The sequence below is a fragment of the Mytilus galloprovincialis genome, chromosome 1 (assembly GCF_965363235.1).
Source record: "Mytilus galloprovincialis chromosome 1, xbMytGall1.hap1.1, whole genome shotgun sequence".
In the NCBI taxonomy this organism is placed as follows: Eukaryota; Metazoa; Mollusca; class Bivalvia; order Mytilida; family Mytilidae; genus Mytilus; species Mytilus galloprovincialis.
Genome location: NC_134838.1, coordinates 32,322,258 through 32,342,088, shown reverse-complemented (window position 1 = coordinate 32,342,088; position 19,831 = coordinate 32,322,258). Strand labels below are relative to the sequence as shown.

Here is a 19,831-nt window from a genome sequence, read left to right as displayed (position 1 = left end):
GGGAATTTCCAGACGTCCATTATGGATATCGAAAGTGTGTAGTAAACATCATATTATTCTGTGATTCTGTGAGTATAATATACATTTTTATTTCGTTGTGTATCATTTAGAATTTCAACAAAACCATAAGATCGTATACTTCATATGTTGATCCTTTTTGACTTTCCAAATGACAATAATCAGGTAATGTGTACTGTACTATGGTATGCTGCTATGCATATTTTCTTCGGGATAAAAGAAAAAAACATAAAACTGTTGCCATTATAACATCTGTATCGTTTATTTTGATAGTTTTGATAATATGTACTGAGATTTAATCTAGTATGTATTGTGAATAACAGAAGTTTAAGACAGTTATATACATACAAGAGACATACATTTTATAAATATATAGAAGATACTAAGAATTGAAGGACAACTTAATCTGCAATAACTAATTCATTATAACTCTTTAATATGAATTTGAATACCCTGTTAAGCCTGCACAGATCATAAGAAGAATTTCAAATTCTCTGGCACTGTCCCTTGATGATCCTTGCTGGCTGGACACAGAATCTATAATCCTAAGATATGTTTTTAAAATATATTTTAATAATTTAGGAATTTGACTCATCTGCATTAAGTACAAGTAGGGACTTCCCTTTAAGCACAGACTCTTGGTGCTTTCTGCAGATAATTCATATTAAATATCCTTTATTAAATATACTTGTTATTTGCAGTATACCTCATAGTCAAATGTGCGAGTGCTTAATTGTTTTGTTTTTTTAAGGTCTTTCCTCTCCGTGAGGAAAGACCTTATTGTTTTTCTAATTAAGGTCTTTCCCCTACGTGAGGAAAGACCTTATTGTTTTTCTAATGTTTTTTTTTCTTTTTCTTTTTCTTTTTTTTCTTCCAACATTTTTTTGGAATGACCTCCCCACATTTCTTTTGAAGTTATCAAGACCAAATGTAGACCATCGATAAACCTGGCCATGAAGTATTACCCTATGACCTTGTTAAGGATTTCATCATCCCGTTTAGAAGTTATCTCCCTTTAATTGATTTTTTTCAAAATGGTTCTCTCCCGTTGTTTTTGAAGATATCATTACTTTATTTGGACGATAGGTACATCTCATTATAATGTATTACCATATGAGGCTGAATACAATTTCATCGTCCCCTATGAGAGTTATATCCCCTTGAAACAATTTCTTTCCTTTGCATTTTTCTCAAAAAGTATTAGAGATAGAATCGATTTGAAAACGGCAACATGTACAGGAACAGATGGCAATGTTAATGAACATATACAATCATTTTGTTATGAACCCTTATAAGGAGTTATTCCCCTTGAAAAATTGTACACAATTTTAGACAAAATCTATTTCGAGAACCGGAAGTCGTAGAGACTTGGGAACTTCACCAATAGTCTTTAATGCATGTGACCTTCAATATGCAGTCAAGGTCAAAGGTCACCGAGTGCGAAAAAAAATTACGCTGCAATTTCAAGCTTTCATGTTGCAGTACTAGTACTTAGCACACAAAGACAAGATCTTGTAAAATGCTATAATTTACAATTTCCATTTAAATTTTTATGTTGGTTTTTTTTTTTTTGGGGGGGGGGGGGGGGGGTCTCTTCAGTTTATCACATAACTGACTGCTTATTCAAAAGTTTTAAACATTTTTTTACTATTGTTCTTATCTACTGTTTAAATACGATTTATAACATATGATTTTTTTTTGTCAGGCAAGGATAACTTGAACTAAGAAAGATAAAAGTTTTTTCAGGTGTTTTTGCTTCATTTAGACATGAAAAGGGAATAACGGACGACTAAATTAAAGTGTTTGTTTTCATATAATATATTGAACTTGCGAATATATCTCACCCAACGCGTTTTGATCAGGACAGTGAAACCTAGTTTATCACGGTTTTTTCATTAAAGTTTACATGCATAGTTCTTATTTAAAAAAAAACACAAATAAAGCAAAATCTATTAATTAATTGGACTGAATAGACAAAACTAATTATTTTACATTCGCATGTATCTTAATGTAGGAACATTACCAAATCAGAAACAAAAGGAACACTTCCCCGATGAATATTGTGAAGGACCTTATGCATCTATATAGGACTGTCCGATTAGATGTTCTTAAACAAGCTGTTTAAAAAGCTAATTGTTGGAAGAGTTTTAATTACTTACTGTTTTCTAAGGTCTGATCTTTACGAATCCATTTCATGATTACTGACAGATCAAAAACATTAAGTATATATAGCATGAAGTTGTTGGGCATACTATTCATTGGTCAGTTATAAATGAGGTCTGTATGGGGGTTTTGATTGCCTGATTTATTAAATAAGAAATCGTTATTTTGAAAAGTAGGCTAAAAAAAATATAAATTTAACCCCTAATTTTGTAAAACTATCATTTGGTGTTATTTAGAATAGATGCTATTTTTTTTTTATCATAAATTAATAATTATATGATGTAATGCCATTAAATCGGCCCGTTTTCATTTCAATTTGGTGACTGTTGATTGTATATATCAGTCTGAGTACTGTTTAACTATCATTTGAGTTAAAAAATTTAGACTCGTCCAGTTCAGGGGAATTAGGTTTCTGCAAGTGCTTTTTATGTACTTTTCTTATATTTTTGACGGTGTGTAAGTCAGTAAAAGTTAAAGTTCAATGATTAAGTTCATATTGACATTAAAAGACCTCCTCACAAAAATATCAATATTAACTTATCATTGAACTTTTACTATTACAAATTGGGTAATATTGCATTTAGTTTTTATTAAAGATTAAAAGTACCTTTTTTTACTTCATATTTGAATCTTTACGCCAATTGCCGCTAAGAAAGTAATCAAAAATTGTTTCCTTTTATTTTTATACACTTTCGGAATTACGATCTGAATTTTATTTGCAATTAATTTACACAATTTGATTTTTTCCGTTATTAGAAGGAATATAAATTGGATCTCCTGTAGTTGGTGATCGCAATACTGGTATAAAAAAATTGTACCAGTATTGTATTCCAGTATTGTACCAGTATTGTGTTTTTTTAGGTATTTAGTCTGTTGACTTTCTCTTACGTTTACTAGATTACAAGCTTGTTTAGATAGCACCTGTAAGTAATAATTTTTAAATGGTTTTTAATTGATTTCACAATTATCCTCTATAATCTTTTTGAGTTATTGCATCTTTATTCTCATCGTGTATTAAATCTTATTGTATTAAATACGGCATACTCTTTCTGATCCTTTCTGTTTATCCTTTCCAAATAACAACATTCATACCTGTGTACGCTTCAACTCACACCTGCGGCTAAATAGTTACACGGTAAACGAATTGACCTCAAGCCGAGAAATATACAGAGACCTTTACAAAATAATATACACACTCTGCTCACACATAAGTTGCATTGAAATGATTATCAAAATAATAACGGTAAATAGAACGGAAATATTTTCAGTTCAATATCAGCAAAAATGTTTAATAGATATTTTATGAAAAAATCTCAACAATAATTAATGAAATTTATTCGAAAATATTTACTAGAGATAATTTTATAGCATTTTAATTCAATCAATACAAAACGGTATACGCATATTCATTTTTGTTCATTCTTATATTGTGGTTAATAACTACGACCATTCGTCAGCTGTGCGCTTTTAATTACGTTTATTGTCGATAAGCTATAAGAGTTAAACAGATTTTATTTTTTACCAGAATTCAACACATCGGGCTAAAACGTCACACCCCACTCGAGAAGGTCAAGCAAAAAAGTTACAAATACTTGATTTTTTCCGTTATTAGAAGGAATATAAATTTAAAATTTTGCAAATGTGTTTTTTATGTTAAGATGAACATAAATAGATGATAAGTAAAACATTGCGGAATTTCCCTTTAATATAATAAAAGTACAGGGCTCAGTACAGAAATTGATTGTCTCCCATATTACTTTCTCTTCCATGTGCATGCAATAACTGTTCAGTGTTCTATTGTGATGTATTTCATTTTTATTATTTCATTGTTATAACACAAATCATTGTAATCATTGTTTGAAATTTAAAACCCGCAAGGGTCCATAATTGGATTAATAAAGTATTCTTATTCTTATTCTTATAGCAGTTATAAACATGTTTTTGCCTGGTATGCATTTTATATTTATCACTAGTCAGTGAAAGTAAAACATTAATTCATCCATCAATCCGTTTGTCGTCCATTTACTTTCACATTTTTGTCTTTGTTTTTAGACTTAACTTTGCAGGAATAGCATACGAAAGGATCTCTGAAGTTTCTTTTTGAAGTTTTTTAGATGGACAAAAAGGTGACCACATACATGTGCAAATGCAATCTTTGATTCAGATTAGATACTTACCAAAACAATCTTCTCTAAAAATACAAAATTTTAAACTTTGCAGGATTGCTGACCCGTAGGCTTTACAAATTGTCCTATCAGATGTAATGTAAATGAATGTCAACCATGGCTACATTGGAAATGTATATTTTAGCATGTCACCCTTGATATAGACAATTTAAGTTTTTTTACAATTGATTATCGTTTGATTCTGATAGATCGAAAAACATGGCGACCAGAGTCAAAATTAGTTCTGATTGGATAGTTTTCAACAATAGGCCACGTATGCACCAGTTATTAATCATCTTTATTCAGATGGAAAACTGGAAAACTTAAAGAAGAAGATCTCATTCTTTTGAAACTAATATTTTGATGATTGGGAAACCCTAGCTCTACAAATGATCATTGTTTAACGTTTATCAGGTTGCAAACATCATAGCGAGATTTATATTACAATCTTTTGGGAAGCACAGGGACACGGTTTGCAGATTACAATTTTGCTTATCAATGTTTTTTTTAATTTTTATTAGCATTTCCTGTCCATTTGTATTTCTTTATTAACGTATTTGACGTTATACGTTAATAAAGTAGTACAAATAGACAGGAATTACTAATAAATATTAAAAAAAAAACATTGATTAACAAAGTTTAATCTGCTAACCGTGTCCCTGCCAGTGATGGGAAGTCGTGTTTGTCTTGACAATTTCTTCTCTTACAACACTAGCATGACTAGGCCGTCTTGTATGATGTTCCGAATTTTTTTTTACAAATGATCTTCATGTGGTTCCTATGTTTGGAAAAATTAACTTGGTCGTTAAAGCAGTTCTAAATTCTGATTGAACATCTTACAGGAACGTAGTCATAACTATGTATATATATATATATATATATATATATATATATATGTCTAGCGGGACGGCTGCAGTGCAGGCGATTTGGTGTCACGATATCACAGTAGCATGGGTTCGAATCCCGGCGAGGGAAGAACCAAAAATTTGCGAAAGCAAATTTACAGATCTAACATTGTTGGGTTGATGTTTAGACGAGTTGTATATATATAAAAGGTACAAATTCTATGATGCATCTAGTTAAACGGGTTGAACGGCTTTTCCGACGGAAACCTATGTTTAATATCAATTTTTGGTTCGTGGGTTTTACGGCTGGCGGGTTTCCACATTCAGCAAATAAGCTCCGTATAGAAGACCGTAATTTGACCTATAATGGGTTACTTTTATAAATTGTTACTTGGACGGAGAGTTGTCTCATTGGCACTCATACCACATGTTCTTATATTTAAAGACTAAAGGCGCGTTTTACCAACGCGCTTTCGAATTTTGATATATTGTTACTGGGGACAACCTTGCTTTTAAGTTCGATATTGACGGCGTTCACTGTTGACAATCAATATTTATGGTCCGAAACTGATTGAAAAATTGCCTTATATGGGGATTCCAAGCGGGAATTTGAGAACACTTGATGATCCAATCCTTTTCAAATTTTAATATGCTGTTTCTTGTGACAAAATGGAGGCCAATATTTGTTTTTGATTGTTAGACAAATTGAACTAGCCGAATTTGGTGCAATCAATGAGCCTTCAATACTAGTAGTTGTCTGGTTAGTCCGAGATTGCTCTGACGTTTGACGTTCAATGATGTATTTATTCGTACAAAGATGAACCTGAATAGATTCGTCAAAAACATAATATAATCAATTGCAACATTATTCTTGTTTAAAGGTACACAATTTATCAGCCAATAATTAAGTAAAATGTTAAAGTTAAACCAATGCCGAACATGACGGTCCATGACCACTAGATGGTAATCTTTGGGACTAAGTTGTTTTAGTGGCAAGAATTAAAACTTAAACGTATACACTCGGAAAATAATTGAAGACACTCAATTCAAAGACGATTTTCATCATATCTATATTGTAAAATATTAACTGCTCGTCACAATATGAAGCCCTTTTTCAACTCGTTCGCTGCGCTCACATCACAAAAAACTTGATATTAGGACATGTAGCAGAGATTTTACAATTTCAATATGCTGATAACCTTTAAATAGGTACACATCAACTTTTTTTTTAAATCTGGTGGATAGTTTGTCTAGTTGGCAATACTACCACATTTTGATGCCCCCGCCATGGCGGAGGAGGCATTAAAAGTTCAACCCTTGTCCGTGCGTCCCATAATTGGTTTCCACTGTCTTTACTTGAGTTTGCCTCCACCGAATGTTATGAATCTTATACACAATGCGTTTTTATCTCAAAACACAGATCAAGTATGAAATTTGGTAGTGTCATGTTTACCGTTCTAGAGTTTTGCCCCTTTACAAATTGAAAAATTGCTGAATTTTTCGTTTCTGTTCTCTAACTTTAGTATGCCTCCAACAAAATGTTATGAATCTTAAACACAATAAAAACAAACAAATATGTATCAAAGAAGCACTAAAAGGCATCTAGACAAAGCACTTAAGCAAAAATTAAAGAAAATAATACAAAAATTTACCACAGCGGGGGCATCATCTGTGTCCCATTGACACATTCACCATTTACTTTTGGTAAAATGTTTGCAGAATTTTATATTAATCCGATGAGGCCAGGCATTTCTTATTGTCCAAGCTTAATTTCCGTTGGTTGCTCTTTGTCATATTTGATTGTCCGATGATTGTTTGGTCATAACCCATGATGGCTGTTTGTTTATTTTCGCTTGAATTGTTTCACATTTTGTCCTTTCGGGACCTTTTTAAAGATGACACGGTTTTGAGTTTGCCCATTGCTACCTACGGTAACCCATAGTGGTTTAAATCAACACCATTCGAATAGTTGTCTTACTGGTAACATGAGAACACTCACACTAATTAACTGACAAACATGATGCACAAGACCGAATATACTACATTTCACATTTGTTCCTGATATTATCATCATATGGAATGTGGACCAAGATTAAGAAGGGCACACATATGATCGCATATGTTAAAGTCGGGGGATCAAAACTAAACAGACTTATACACAACAGCTCAACCCCTCATAATGTCTTAAGTTTCCCGATGAAATTGTAACCTTAGGTTTCATCAATGCACATTTTTTTTTTATTAATTAGATAACTGTATTTATTTAACATTCACAAGCTGTTTTATGAGCCGCCTCCAGCAGTAGGGGAGGGTTTATGTTTACTGATACTTGTGTCCGCCCGTTCGTCTATCCATTCCAGGTTTAAATATTTGGTCGAAGTAGTTTATTAAGCTGTTGAGGACTCTTCAACTTGAAACTTTGTAAATATTTGATATCGGAGTTTGTCTAAAGTAAAAAGAGACATGATTTACTAGTAAACAAGACAAACAATAAACAGTACTTTTCGTTGTCCAATGTTATCTATTTCCCTTGCACAACGATTTTGTACTTTTAAACATTTTATAGTGTCTCTCTGTTTCAGAATACAGCTTAATATGGAAGAAAATCAGTTGGGCAGCATTGTTGAGTGTTATCTCACGGGTGATGACGACAAGGATGTGTCGAATATTCAGAATGATAACTCTTCAGAAGATCCATTCAATGAAGAGCAACAAAAAAGAAAGGTTTGTGTTCCATCATTTACATCAATTTGTGTTTTTATACGACCGCAAAAATTTTAATTTTTTGGTCGTATATTGCTATCACGTTGGCGTCGTCGTCCTGCGTCGTCTTGCGTCTTGCGTCGTCGTCGTCGTCGTCCGAATACTTTTAGTTTTCGCACTCTAACATTAGTAAAAGTGAATAGAAATCTATGAAATTTTAACACAAGGTTTATGACCACAAAAGGAAGGTTGGGATTGATTTTGGGAGTTTTGGTCCCAACATTTTAGGAATTAGGGGTCAAAAAGGGCCCAAATAAGCATTTTCTTGGTTTTCGCACTATAACTTTAGATTAAGTGAATAGAAATCTATGAAATTTTGATACAAGGTTTATGACCACAAAAGGACGGATGGGATTGATTTTGGGAGTTTTGGTTCCTACAGTTTAGGAATTAAGGGCTAAAAAGGGCCCAAATAAGCATTATTCTTGGTTTTCGCACAATAACTTTAGTATAAGTAAATAGAAATCAATGAAATTTAAACACAAGGTTTATGACCACAAAAGAAAGGTTGGGATTGATTTTTGGAGTTGAGGTCACAACAGTTTATGAATTAGGGGCCAAAAAGGGGCCAAATAAGCATTATTCTTGGTTTTTGCACCATAATTTTAGTATAAGTAAATAGAAATCTATGAAATTTAAACACAAGGGTTATGACCATAAAAGGAAGGTTGGGTTTGATTTTGGGAGTTTTGGTCCCAACAGTTTAGGAATAAGGGGCCCAAAGGGTCCAAAATTGAACTTTGTGTGATTTCATAAAAAATTGAATAATTGGGGTTCTTTGATATGCCGAATCTAACTATGTATGTAGATTCTTAATTATTGGTCCCGTTTTCAAATTGGTCTACATTAAGGTCCAAAGGGTCCAATATTAAACTTAGTTTGATTTTAACAAAAATTGAATCCTTGGGGTTCTTTGATATGCTGAATTTAAAAATGTACTTAGATTTTTGATTATTGGCCCAGTTTTCAAGCTGGTCCAAATCGGGGTCCAAAATTAAACTTTGTTTGATTTCATCAAAAATTGAATAATTGGGGTTCTTTGATATGCCAAATCTAACTGTGTATGTAGATTCTTAATTTTTGGTATAGTTTTCAAATTGGTCTACATTAAAGTCCAATGGGTCCAAAATTAAACTTTAACAAAAATTGAATTTTTGGGCTTTTTTTATATGCTGAATCTAAGCATGCACTTAGAATTTTAATTATGGGCCCAGTTTTCAAGTTGGTTCAAATCAGGATCCAAAATTATTATATTAAGTATTGTGCAATAGCAAGAAATTTTCAATTGCACAGTATTCAGCAATAGCAAGAAATCTTCAATTGCACAGTATTGTGCATTAGCAAGAAATTTTCAATTGCACAGTATTGTGCAATAGCAAGACATCTTCAATTTCACAGTTTTATGCAATAGCAAATATTTTCAATTGCACAGTATTGCGCAATAGCAAGAAATATATTATTGCACAATATTGTGCATTAGCAAGAAATTTTCAATTGATTGGAGTTATCTTTCTTTGTCCAGAATAGTAGTTGAATCAACATAAATCATTGTTTTATACAATATACAATGTATATTCACTTTTACTACCAACTGATAAATTAAAACAATCTTTACCATTCAGTGATAACAAGCACCTTTTGTTACATTTTAATATTTTATGATGTATTTATTAAATGAGTAGTTATTGTTGCAAACTCCATTAGAAATTTGAATTGAGATCAGTTTTGGAAAAAGGGAAAGGGGGATGTGAAAAAAAAATGGGGGCGAGGGGGGGTTAAATTTTTCTCATTTCAGATTTTATAAATAAAAAGAAAATTTCTTCAAACATTTTTTTGAGAGGATTAATATTCAACAGCATAGTGAATTGCTCTAAGGCAAAATAAATATTTTAAGTTCATTAGACCACATTCATTCTGTGTCAGAAACCTATGCTGTGTCAACTTTTTAATCACAATCCAAATTTAGAGCTGAATCCAGTTTGGATGTTGTGTCCATACTTGCCCCAACCGTTCAGGGTTCAACCTCTGCGGTGGTATAAAGCTGCGCCCTGCGGAGCATCTGGTTAGATGATACATCAAAAACTTTACATGATTGTATCTTATCAACGATTGTGACATTCCGCGAGATAATGTCATCAGAGTTCATTCATCTCAAATTTGTTTCTGGTCTCTGGTTAGACCTCTGGTTAAGCGACCATTGAATACTAATCCAAACTTTACAGAATAAATGTTTTAGAAGTGTCTATTAAGTGATCCTCACATGTTTCCTTGGGATGGATATAGGGAAAGGAACTGGTCGAATTAATATAAATCGACTTCAAGCTCGAGTTACCATGTATGCATCTAACATTTCTAAGAGAAAATATTTATTTTCTGTTTGCAGGAAATAAACGGTACCCAACACCATTCAAATACCACATCTCAGTCTCCACATATTAAAACAAGTTCAGTGCTGAAAAACATCCAGGCATCGAGTCATGAGACTCCAAATAAAGATCTACAACTTTTGAGATCTAAAATAACATCACACAGTAATGTTAACATTAGGATGCCGGATGACGCGGTCAAAGTTAGTTCAAATAGGAACAGCAGAAATAGCCATAAAGATGACCAAAACAGGAACCAACAGCTACGTTTACAACCAGAAAGTACGGAATTACCTAATACACCTAACAAGAAATCAAATGATACAGAAATCGATGCTAGACCAATGACACCACATCCAACACAGAACAGAAAGATTGAATATCCACAAAATGGAGCTGAAGGCGGAACACTTAAAATGTACCAGAAAACAGATGAAATGCGATGTTTTGAAAACGATATTTTAAGACCTAGAGACCATTGTGACCAGCCTTTAACTGGAGACCAATTGATGGAAGTTGTTATTGTGTATGCCAAGTCGGACTATGATCAAGCGTCAAGATATAAAGAATATCTAGAAAAAATTGCCGAAAAAGGTCGTATGCCAGATATAACAATTGTGTTATACACAAGTGAGGATTTCCCAAATAATGATGTTAAAGTTGTAGAAGAAGTAGTTAACAGATCAATGCGCGTTCTCATGTTGTTGTCAGGAAACTTTGCCACCGAAGTTAATCTAAATTTTATTAAAGAAGAAACCATAGGACTGACAAGATTACAAGAAATACCACCTCAGGAGCAAATGTCTCTGTTTGCAACAACAATAATGAACAGGAAAAAAAATTGCATTAGACCAGTGCATACTGTTTCTAAGAAAGACCGATATTACAAAACACCTGTCGGATTATCAGTTTTACGGCCATTTGAATTTTTCGATAACAACAAAAACCAGAAGTATGAAGATGATATTGCTTTATCATTTCTGAAAAAGGCCAGAGAGGATCGACTTTACCATACGAACGAACTTAGACGGCACCAAGCACTTGATAATACATGTATTTCACAAATAACAGAAAAGCACAGAGCAAATCAGTATCTAGAAATAAATCAGACAGAATTTGACACGACTGATAAAACTAATAAGGATGAAAGCTTAATAAATAATACATTCAGATCAACAGAATCGAAGCAACAACATTCTATTAGAGAAATGCCAATCATGACATCAAATGGGACAGGGACATCAGCAAGATCAATTCCTCTAGAAAATTCTACTGTTGTTTGCCCGTCGAAACAGAAAGTTGAACTTATTAAAGGGAGTAATACAAAACCAATCGTTGAGTCATCTTGTATAACCTCTGGTTACGTGTCGCATCTTTCTTGTGAACACGTTCGTATGGGTAAAGAGGTCTCGCTGCCGGCACAAAATGCTCAGAACAATGTGCCTTCAAGTAAAACAGTCCAAGACAACAACCCAATTAAGCGTGATTCACCTAAGCTTTCACTTCATATACCAAATACCGCAGAAAGCTTTGATCCTGTTAACATATCTTCAGTGGAGAAAGATGGCGAGTCCTCTCTAGAACACGGAGATGAGGAAGAAGATACATCTGCAGATTCGATCCTTCCAAAAACATCTGATGGTTTAAAAAGTATGCCGTCTTTGATGAGTGATAGTTTGGTATCAGATGATATTAAAGAAAAGCAGGATAAGTTCCCACCTAAATCACATCTGGGATATAAACAACAAGATGTTATTCAAGCCAAAATGAAGCTCATGAATTTAGATGGATCAGATGATGTTAGAGAAAGCAAGGTGTCATATAGTGGTCCTTCTGGAAGATCGGGAATACGTACTGGAGCTAATCCTGGCTATGATGAGTACTTGGTGGGAACCCCTAATGGGAGAAGATCAGGCAGTAGTCATGCAATAGATGATAGTGCTGGACTTGGTTAGTTTTGATTTTTATTTAAATGAACGAGAACTCGTGTATGAGCACATATTAACCTTAAGGATTTCAAAACAAATATTGAAGATATTTCCGTACTGTATAAAATTAATATATTTTCTCATTTTCTGAACTGAAACATGATTCATTTATGATAAACCTAAACATTCAAGTTCTGATTTAGAAAAAAAATCTTCAATTTCCACCTAATGCTTAATGCTTCCTGATATTCACTCTTAAGTGTCTGAACTAGGTTTTGAATCATCAAATTCGTCGTAACATGTTCAAGATATGTGGTCCTTTTAATGTCAACCCTGATTTGTTATACGACCGCAAATTTTTTTTTCGGTCGTATATTGGTATGACGTTGGCGTCGCCGATGTCGTCGTCGTCGTCCGAAGACGCATTGGTTTTCGCACTTTAACTTTAGTTTAAGTGAATATTAATCTATGAAATTTAAAGACAAGGTTTATGACCACAAAAGGAAGGTTGGGATAGATTTTGGGAGTTTTTGTCCCAATAGTTTAGGAATTAGGGGCCCAAAGGGCCAAAGTTAAACTTTGTTTGATTTCATCAAAAATTGAATAATTGGGGTTCTTTGATATGCCAAATCTAACTGTGTATGTAGTTTCTTAATTTTTGGTCCCGTTTTCAAATTGGTCTACATTAAGGGCTAAAGGGTCCAAAATTAAACTAAGTTTTATTTCAACGAAAATTGAATTCTTGGAGTTCTTTGATTTGCTGAATCTTAACATGTACTTAGATTTTTGAATATGGGCCCAGTTTTTAAGTTGGTCCAAATCGGGGTCCAAAATTAACCTTTGTTTGATATCAACAAAAATTGAATAATTGGGGTTCTTTGATATGCCAAATCTAACTGTGTATGTAGATTCTTAATTTTTAGTCCCGTTTTCAAAATGGTCTACATTAAATACCAAAGGGTCCAAAATTAAATTAAGTTTGATTTTAATAAAAAATGAATTCTTTGGCTGTTTTGATATGCTGAATTTAATCATGTACTTAGATTTTTGATTATGGGCCCAGTTTTCAAGTTGGTTCAAATCAGGATCCAAAATTATTATATTAAGTATTGTGCAATAGCAAGAAATGTTCAATTGCACAGTATTCAGCAATAGCAAAAAATCTTCAATTGCACAGTATTGTGCAATAGCAAAAAATGTTCAATTGCACAGTATTGTGCAATAGCAAGAAATCTTCAATTGCACAGTATTGTGCAATAGCAAATATTTTCAATTGCACAGTATTGAGCAATAGCAAGAAATATCTAATTGCACAATATTGTGCAATAGCAAGACATTTTCAATTGATTGGAGTTATCTTTCTTTGTCCAGAATAGTAGTTGAATCAACTTAAATCATTGTTTTATACAATGTACAATGTATATTCACTTTTACTACCAACTGATAAATTAAAACACTCTTTACCATTCAGTGATAACAAGCACTTTGTGTTACATTTTAATATTTTATGATGTATTTAAATGAGTAGTTATTGTTGCAAACTCCATTAGAAATTTGAATTCAGATCAGTTTTGAAAAAAGGGAAAGGGGGATGTGAAAAAAAATGGTGGGGGGGGGGGTTAATTTTTCTCATTTCAGATTTCATAAATAAAAAGAAAATTTCTTCAAACATTTTTTTGAGAGGATTAATATTCAACAGCATAGTGATTGCTCAAAGACAAAAAAAATATTTTAAGTTCATTAGACCACATTCATTCTGTGTCCAAAACCTATGCTGTGTCAACTATTTAATCACAGTCCAAATTTAGAGCTGAATCCAGCTTGAATGTTGTGTCCATACTTGCCCCAACCGTTCAGGGTTCAACCTATGCGGTCGTATAAAGCTGCGCCCTGCGGAGCATCTGGTTCTGATTTGCCTTAATCAGGAATGCTCGAAACAAAATATTTGAAATTCAAGGTGTAATAGAACCCAAACAGTTGATATGATATAATTATATGGCAAAAAATAAAATCATGTCCGTACTGAAGTAGATAATAGTCCACCATGTGATGTAAAATACGAAAACAGCACTTTATTCATTTCATATATGGTGGCAAATACAATTCTATTTTGCATTAAATTTTTATCATTTTGTTATAAACCATAATGTTATATATGATGCCATTTTTATCTAGTCATAAGTATCCGTGCGTTTTTTATATAAGTCGTAAAGGTTATTGATAAGAGGTATTTATGTGCCAACCTTCACTCCTGTACCAAGTCAGAAATATGACAGTAGTTCTTCCATTAGTTAAATGTGTTTTAGCTTTTGATTTTGCCATTTGATAAGGGACTTAGCGATTTGAGTTTTCCTTGGAGTTCTGTATTTTTGTTATTTTACTTTCCACAAATTAAACATAATGTGCAGGAATTTTATTGTAAGTGTATGGACGAAACGCCAAATGAATACATCACTTATCTTGGGGACCTCCTTCAAAATAACCTTTACCATTACATGCATTATGAATAATTAAATATGTAAGAGAAAGTGACACTATTTTAGAATGTAATTGTTTCCTAATTTATTGAAAAATAGGCACAAGCAATCAAACTACCTACAGAGCACCAAATTTGACCGGTTATCCTCCACCACAGAGCATCCACTACCATTATCATTATCCCGACCAAGTACAAGGATTGGATGTGGATGTAGACCAGGGACCAGGGACTTTTCGTCACCAACCAGAAAGTCGAAGACCTCCGGCGTCCGTTAGGAGAAGATTATCATCACCAAACAGGGTTAACTCTGGTCCAATATTCAACATTCAAGGATGTGCCACAGTGCAGATTGGTGATGCAAACGTGGTCAAGGGTGACCAGACCGTAGAAGCAACAAACAACAATCGGTAATACATTTAACTCTTTGTTTACCAATACGAACACTGCTGCTTATTTTAAGTTCATTTCTAGCATCATTTTTGTGTCAATTACCAAACATATTCTCGATGTCTGTCCGAATTATCAATCTTTTCAAAAATCTTAATTTAAACGAATACAGTAATAGTCAAATGCAGCCTATATTTGTGTCATTCAACCTTCGTTTGATTGATATGATGATTGGAATGTATGTTGGCTTTGTAATAGGGCTCTTCACGGTTAGTTCGGCCATATTGGATAGGGGGCAGATTTTCATAATAGAGGTAAAAATGGTGTGAAAAATACGGGAAAACATCATTAAAACAGAGCTGTTGCTTGGAAACACACATAGGATTTCCCACACTTTCATACCATTTCCACCTCCTTCCAAAAAATTTGCCCCCTATCCAATATGGCCGAACTAACCGTGAAGAGCCCTATTATGATATGATATGTGTAGATATATTTTATAACAGGATGAATGATAACGATCCAAGAAATAATGAAAATGAACAAAGAGATGATTGGTCTCCTGAATCACCAGATAGTCAAAGGGGTGATGGATCGCCTGAATCTGCAGGCATTATTATGGAAGAACCAATAGTTCATGGAGGTCAGCCAGAAGGTGCCCTTAATATGTTGAGCCCAAGCAAAGATCCTGTGAAGGTATATTAATAACAAGTTAATTTCTTAACTTCTTGGGATTTTTTTTTCTAAATTTCTAAATTGGCGTATATACTAAATTTAGTCCTTGTATCTATGATGAGTTTATTTAAGTATTCGCAAATGTTTTTGAAAACTGAAGGGTTTATGAGGGTCAGACCGAATATGATAAAAAAATCATTGATCCTTAAAAGGTACAAATATACATGTATAAACTAAATCACTATGCATAAAAAAAACCACAAACACATAAATTGTATGTATGAAAAATAAATAAAGCAACTGTACCTTAATCCTTGTGAATATTTCAACTTTTTAGATAATGTAAATGAATACTTTGTGGCATTTTTTTTTATATTCATTGTGTTCTATGTCTGTGTACAAGTGGTTTTAGGAACAATTAATATCATTCAGACCCTGGTCTTTATCCTGTACTTAAATTGATTTGCACACATTTATAATTCACTTTATCAAATGTTTTGGGTTGGTTTCACAAATGTTTCATTTTGCTTTTAAGTTTGTTTTTTTATTTGAACATCACTGATAAGTCTTTAGAAGACGAAACGCGTCTCTGATGTAAAAAAATGTAATCCTGGTATATGTGATGAATTTATTCACTATTATATAAATATAATTCATGTATTTTACTTTTTTCAGAAGGTCGAATATGAATCTTCAGACAACAATAGTGATGAAGATAACAGCAACATTCCACCCGAAGGAAAAGGTTTAGATTCAGCAGAAATGTTTGGTAATGGTGCGGATTTAAACCAAAATTTGTCTTCCAGTTTTACAGGTTTGACATATATGTGTAACATAATGTAGTATTAAATAATACAAAACATTGAACCATTTTAAAGAGAGGTAAAATGAAAATTATTTAAGATTGAACAACTATGTCACTTGGTATTGTCCCCAAAAAATACATATTTTGTTCGCAGATAATTCATTGTTTTGATTATAATAAAACACATTGTGCTGCCTTTATGCATATTGAATGTATTTGCCCCAAAATCGAATAATTATGTACAAGCAGAACCAATACATGCTAATCTCGTTAAAACGGATACCTTGTGGGAAAGTTGAAGTTATTCTTTAGTATCACCTTTAACCACCTGTTTTGTTTGGGTTTATGTAGCCCAGTCCTTGTTTGCCATGTACTGTTTTGTAGTCTGTTGTTAATCTTTTCTAATTACATGTTTGAAGCAACACATATTTTGATTTTAAGGTCTATAAGACAGAATTCATTCCTGTTGGTTTATGACAGAGAAATCAATATTTTAGCTTCACACCAAGAAGAAATTTCTTCTTATAGATGAAACTTTGAAAAATCTCATCAAAATACAAATGAATATCAATAGAATTGATAGCAAAGCAAAATTTGAAATCAATATTGAAATAAAGAATTAAGCTTTCAACTATGTATGTGTAAGGGTCTAAAAGTTCTAAATAGATAATGTTTTTGAAATGCATATTTTATTTACAAATATGAAAACTCTGCCTATAAACAAATTGTTGTCATGGAGAGATTGAAATTAAAATTTGATACTTTTTAGCACAAAATGATTAAACTATGATTTTTTTCAGACCAAAATAAGACAGAAAAGGCAATTTTAAAGGATGAAATATTTCAGAAAGCTCACAATTCAGGAAATATCATGACAAATGAAAAAGGAACATGTGCATCAGATAAGGACACCACATCAATGGAATCATCAAAAACTAGCTTTAATGTCACATCACTCCAAAGCTCAACCAAAAACAGTTTGACCTCATTTGAACTAGTATCACTGTCAAGTCATCTAAGAAAAGGAACGACCAGAAAAGATAGTTATGCTCTCAAATTGCATTACAACCAGAACGTAAGATGTGAATTAACATGTTCAGGTGCTTTACATGATGATGATGTTGACTGATATTGTCCTCTTTATGGGAAATAAAATTATCTGTATGAATCAATATAATTCCAATTCCTACATAGTGTAAGAAAGCAACTCTGTGATTTGGAATATATAAAATCATTATGTAATGGTACGAACAGAGCTTATTGTGTATTCAAATTGCTATTATGTCTTTCAGTGTTTTAGTTTTGTTATTATAATGATTTTAGAGCTCTTTTTTGTTGAATACCAGATTATAAATATAAATTTATGGAATGCATCTTTTGTATTCTAAGTTTAATATATTTTGTGAAAGTATATTGTAATCATATCTCTTCATCCTGTCATCAAAAACACCCAAAAATTGACTTTGATGAACCTTTACACTTAAGAGATAGAACATGAGGATAAAGATGCAACTTTGTTTGGTATAAACAAGCTGAATGTGTTGTCTTCTTCATATCATATGAGTATACATTTAGACCAGAATGCACTTCGGTTCTTCCAACTGAAAAAAGCCATGCATTTGTGACATTCGTTTAATGTTTAATGAAAATGAAAGTACAGCGTACTATTGAAGAAGAGAGTGGAACCTGTGCAGATGGTTCCTGATCTGTGATTAGGACGCAAGATGATTTTACAGTTTTGCTTCCATTTTTGCATTGTCAGTTTATTTTCGATTTATGAGTTTGACTGTCCCTCTGATATCTTTCGTTCCTCTTGTTTATCCTTGTAGATTTGACCTAATTTGTAATATATCGAGGAAGTATATTCTATAAACAGTGTATGTGATATCAACTACAAAACACTTTTTATCAGCGTCTTTGTCGATTTACTTATATGTATGTGATGTATGTTTGCACAGTTTGAGCTGCTCAATCCCATTTTCTTGTCTCATGAGCCTATTATGTCTATTTTGGTTGTTCACTATAACGGAACTATAAACAACTATGTTTCAAGTGGAGAGTAGCTACCCCAAAAATCATGTTTAATCCATCATTTTCTTCGGAAAATTTGTGAACCACGACAGAAATATGATAGTTGTTTTTACTTAGTTCCGATCGTTGATAACGTTCGGTTTGTCTGTTTTTTTATGACTTCCCTGTTTTGGATGTTACCTTTGAGTTTGGTATTTTTGTTTAAATTTTCTTATGATTTTTAATGATATGTTCTGCTAGTACAAAATGAATGAACATCTAAATGTTCTTAATATAATATCCAATATTTAGTAGGGAACTGTAATTTATTTGCATGTCTTCTATTATTAGTCAAGAACTCATTACATGCATGCCATTGTTACAAGCTCACTAAGTATAGAGTTCATGAATTGTAGATAGGTTTTTGCAGTAATTCATCATCAGCTCATGATTTCGAAGTACTTCTATTTATATATCTGGATTTCACCTATATTATGAATTATGGTGAATTTAATTTTTCATTGTTATTAAAGATATGGACTATTATGCTTTACAATTCTTAGTTTAGACATATTATATGAGAATGGAGAAAAGGAGCTTTACATGACGACTAACCATAAGATATTGGGTTACTTAGTAATGAGCTTTAAAATGTTGGAGAATAAAATACAAGGCTTATTTAACTCTAACAGAATCAAAGGGGCATTTGACCCTTGGTGCCTTTCTTATATGAATTAGTAAGCTGTTGTAATTACAAATGCCATAAAATCTACAATTGAACTATACTTGGTTGGAATCATAGTGGTTTGACAAAAACATGAGTTGTTCCTTCATATGTGAAGTACTGTCTTATCCTTATCTATATAAAAATGGTTCTCCAATTCAGAAAAAAATGAGATTTTTGTGGTATATAAAGTAAAACAAACTGGAATATCAATAGGAAACATTAAAATGTCATAATATGTGCGTTTAGAAGCAGTTTCGTAGTTTGCAAATGTCCCCTACGAAACAGTACATAAATTATGAAATATTATATGGAGCAGGATCTGCCTACCCTTCCGGAGCACCTGAGATCACCCACAGATTTTGGTGGGATTCGTGTTGCTTAGTCTTTAGTTTTCTATGTTGCGTCTTCTGTACTATTATTTGTCTGTTTGTCTTTTTATTTTTAGCCATGGCGTTGTCAGTTTATTTTCTATATATGAGTTTTTGACTCTCCATCTGGTA

The 19,831-nt window shown here is 32.7% G+C and overlaps 1 protein-coding gene across 1 annotated transcript; it reads left to right on the top strand.

Moving 5' to 3' along the window:
• On the top strand, nucleotides 1-19,160 carry LOC143071633 (uncharacterized). Its single transcript, XM_076246057.1, has 7 exons — nucleotides 1-68; nucleotides 7,774-7,915; nucleotides 10,338-12,270; nucleotides 14,825-15,134; nucleotides 15,621-15,810; nucleotides 16,465-16,603; nucleotides 17,395-19,160. The coding sequence occupies exons 2-7, from the start codon at nucleotides 7,787-7,789 to the stop codon at nucleotides 17,721-17,723; spliced, it is 3,030 nt and encodes a 1,009-aa protein (XP_076102172.1). The 5' UTR covers nucleotides 1-68; nucleotides 7,774-7,786; the 3' UTR covers nucleotides 17,724-19,160.
• The last annotated feature ends 671 nt before the right edge of the window (nucleotides 19,161-19,831 follow it).

What these genes read in the sequence shown, in the direction of transcription:
- LOC143071633 (XM_076246057.1), top strand. Translation starts at nt 7,787, where the DNA reads ATGGAAGAAAATCAGTTGGGCAGCATTGTTGAGTGTTATCTCACGGGT. An exon ending in GAAGCAACAAACAACAATCG is followed by an intron (nt 15,135 to 15,620) that starts GTAATACATTTA and finishes ATTTTATAACAG; the next exon opens with GATGAATGATAACGATCCAA. An exon ending in TTTGTCTTCCAGTTTTACAG is followed by an intron (nt 16,604 to 17,394) that starts GTTTGACATATA and finishes GATTTTTTTCAG; the next exon opens with ACCAAAATAAGACAGAAAAG.